The 3557-nt window shown below is 40.0% G+C and overlaps 1 protein-coding gene across 1 annotated transcript in view; it reads left to right on the top strand.

The window, feature by feature from the left end:
• Positions 1-215: 215 nt before the first annotated feature.
• Positions 216-3557, top strand: part of DHFR (dihydrofolate reductase) — a 19386-nt gene continuing 16044 nt past the window's right edge. Inside the window, exons 1-2 of the mRNA XM_009281011.2 lie at positions 216-265; positions 3034-3139. Of these exons, the coding sequence (XP_009279286.1) occupies positions 241-265; positions 3034-3139 (131 nt within the window). The 5' untranslated portion in view covers positions 216-240. The remainder of the gene's footprint in view (positions 266-3033; positions 3140-3557) is intronic.

Here is a 3557-nt window from a genome sequence, read left to right as displayed (position 1 = left end):
GTGTAGGCGCGGCGGCCGGCTCCCGGCCGTGGGTTTTCTCTCATGCAAGCAGAGCTGGGGCCAACGATCTCGCTTCAGGCATGGCACCGGACCCGGCCCCGTCCAGCCTCTCCTCCCCGGGCGCCGGCGGCACTTGCGTTATGTTTTTTTTCTAATTAGAGAAATGTAACTTATTCATAAACCACGTTGTAATGCTCTTCTTGCTTTCTTGCCAGGAATGAGTACAAGTACTTCCAGAGAATGACTAGCACATCCCATGTGGAAGGTAACGTTGTACTTGTTGCCGAGGTGTGCCTCTACTTACTAAAATTAGTTTGTGCGGTATCAGTCATGGAAAAGACCAGTAATTTTACTTTTCCTTGACTTAAAAATCCTGCCTCTGCAAACAGGCTGTCGTTCCCTGCCCTCCCAAGCTTCACAAGTATTTTACCCCTTTATAAATATGTCATCTGCAAATTGTTTCAGTTAGATAAAGAAACTGGAGGTGAATCAGATGTTTCAGGACTGCAGGTGATTTGTAAATAAAAATAATTTCAAAGTCCTGTTTCCCCAAGAGGGTAGAAAACTTCACCTACCTGTCTTTACCTACAACTGCAACCCTGAACAAATTAAAAATGGAAAGGTTTTTATATGCTGATTAATTGGCAGAGTTTTTTTTCACGCTGTATTAGCTTATCTAACTTGTTTGCTGTAGCTCAGCCTTGGCCATTTGTTCCACCCCTCTGACCCTTGTGACAGTAATTTTGCTTGATTTTCTGAGTGCTGAGCCATCCCAATACGCCAGAAAACCCTAACTGTACTGGTAATATGCAGCAATAATGTTCAGGCCCAGTGAGACCTTTGCAGCAAAGTGATATCATAGACTTTTTTGATTTGGTGAGATAAAACCAGTTATTGTGGGGTGAAAAAATTGTGAAAATCAGCACAAACAAACAGGGATAGGAATGCAAAAGATGAGAACAGCTAATTTGTTCTGACTGGGTACTTATCGCTGCCAGAAGAGACAAGTCTTGCTGCACTGCCCCCATTCCTCTTTCACATTGACTTTAGTGCTGGTTTGACATTTCCTTCAGCTGTTTTAATTCTCTAACCCCATAGACTAGGCTACTGGGTGTCTGCGAGGACTGCCAGTACAAGGTGTGTGGTAGGACCGGGAAGGAGGCATTGGGAGAGGAGGAATAGGATCTCCCTGAGCCATGCAACTGCCTTACTGCATCTGGTGGAATCAAAGCCATGACAGACAACAGATTTATCCTCACGTTTCTGCTGCTTCTCTACTTGCCAACATGGTCGCTCTCTTCCACATGTTTTTTTTTTGTGTTCCTCTTAAAACTGCTATCACTTGTTTGCTAAAACTTCTGGGCAGCCTAACATGTGCCCTTGTTTTGATTGAGCAACCTATTCCATATTCTGATTTGAAGGTCTGTTTCATATTCCACAAGGAATATCTAATCTCAGTTTGCAACAGTCTTAAGTGAAGGATTTTACTTATGTTTTGGAGACCCAATTCAGCCCATTGCAACCCTACATACAAAAAAGACACAACAGAAATGTATGTCTTTTTATATGTCTGCAATTTGCATCTTACCTGGCACAAATAACCTGTAATCAAAAAAAGATATTTTAAATGTAATTAAAACGAAAAATTTTGCTCCATCCTGCCTGCAAATCTTTGATAAGCTATAACCTTGATCTTAGATGGTAGGCAGTTAAGCTGCTTCATAACCAGGCCCCTTAATGGATTATGCTGCCATAAGTTTTCACAGCAGGGATATCACCATTGGCTCAAAAAAGTCAGAGAGTCACTGGTTTTTGAAAGTGGGAAGAATACAATGGAGAAGCATCACCTGGTCTTGTTTTTAGTCTGCTTGTATACCTGCACTGGCCACTGCTGTAAATTAGCTATTGGTTTAGACAAGTCTTTGTTCTGACCCCGTAGGCATACCAGTGTGAATCTTTAGTAAGAAAATACATATATTTTTCAGAACTTTTGCATTTCCTTCAGCAGTGGTGCCAGTGGTCTGTGCTAACATATCTAAACTGACACTGCAGTATGTCTCTTGGAAACTTGCTCATGAAGCTTATCTGCAGGAGAAAGGTCTTTAAACACTGCTAATAAACAACTGGAGCATCCGTTCTCTGGTGCGATCTAGTAGATCCAGCCTCTCTCAGATCAAGAAGCAGGGCAGATAGCTGTGAACAAATACTATTTTCTTTTCTCTAAAATCCCTTCCTGCAGTGTAGCACTGTAAAAAACTTCCTGTTACCTTTTGTGAGTCTCAACCTCTGTGTTTATTTCTCTGACAACTCCATTTGCTCATAAAGAAAAACCCTCTTCTTAGCAGGGCACATATAAGAGATAACCAGGTTATGAATGTTTGGGTTTGGTCAGAGATTATACTTACGGGTAAATTCTAGAACATGATTGAACACCTGTTGCACTTCTGCTTTGGATTTAATTTGGCTGGTTCTTCTCCTAAAAGTTATCCTTTTACCGGGCTATTTTTTTTTTTTAAATAACACTCAAAGCTGGCAATTATTCCTGATCATATAACTGGAATGAAGATATAACTGGAATGATGGAACATGCAAACACGAAGTCGATTACTGTATGGTGCTCAGATTTATAAAGAGAACAGTGATGTTTTTTCGCACTGAGAGAACTCTCTTGAGGGTGTGAGTTGGTCTCACACACAGAGATTAATTTGGCCCCATAACTATGGCAGAGCCAATGTCTGTGTAATGCATGTAATGGGCAGTGACATGCCTTTTTTTATTTTCTGTCAAATTATAAATGTATAGGTGTGCATGAGACTACTTTGGTGTAAACTGCCTGCCGAGGCTTTGAGGCCACAAACGTGTTCTATGCATGTGACTGATTTGAGGATCGGGGCCTAAGCTTGTACTTTTGTTAACTGGTGAAATGGAGTTCAGAAGGGGAAGGGAAAGTCCAGCAGATGTCACTAAACAACCAAAACAAATATGGGACAGAGCAAAAACACCCTTTAAATAAGTGTTTTCTCTCTTACTCAGGTAAACAGAATGCCCTGATAATGGGTAAAAAAACCTGGTTCTCCATTCCTGAGAAGAATCGTCCTTTAAAAGACAGAATTAATATAGTGCTCAGCAGGGAGCTCAAGTATGTATGATGAATAATAGGCTTGTAAAACAAATAACAAGTCTGCACCTAAAAATATGTGTAGCAGTACATCCTAAAGTAATTCTAAATGTAACATTTTTGATACCTGGTTAGGAAGCATCTCTGCTGTTGGTTCTGAGTGATATCACTACTTTACCTTTAATTTTTTAATTATTATTTTTATTTCTTTTATTTTTTAATTAATTCACAAGATAATTGTCATTACTTTGCATAATAAATATTAGTCCTAGCTGTACACACCAACCATCTGACAATGTCAGTAGTCTTTCTGACTCATGTATTTAACTGTATTTCTCTAGTTCCTGGTCAGATTGGTGGCTCTTACTCCCTTTTTTGAGGTTTATTTTTATTAGCATTTAAGGAAAAAGAACTGTCCTTTTTCAGAGCTCTCTTCTTG

This window comes from Aptenodytes forsteri, unplaced genomic scaffold, assembly GCF_000699145.1.
Source record: "Aptenodytes forsteri isolate BGI_AS27 unplaced genomic scaffold, ASM69914v1 Scaffold388, whole genome shotgun sequence".
NCBI lineage: Eukaryota > Metazoa > Chordata > Aves > Sphenisciformes > Spheniscidae > Aptenodytes > Aptenodytes forsteri.
The sequence above is the reverse complement of the archived record's forward strand: the minus strand, read 5'-3'. Positions and strand labels throughout refer to the sequence as shown.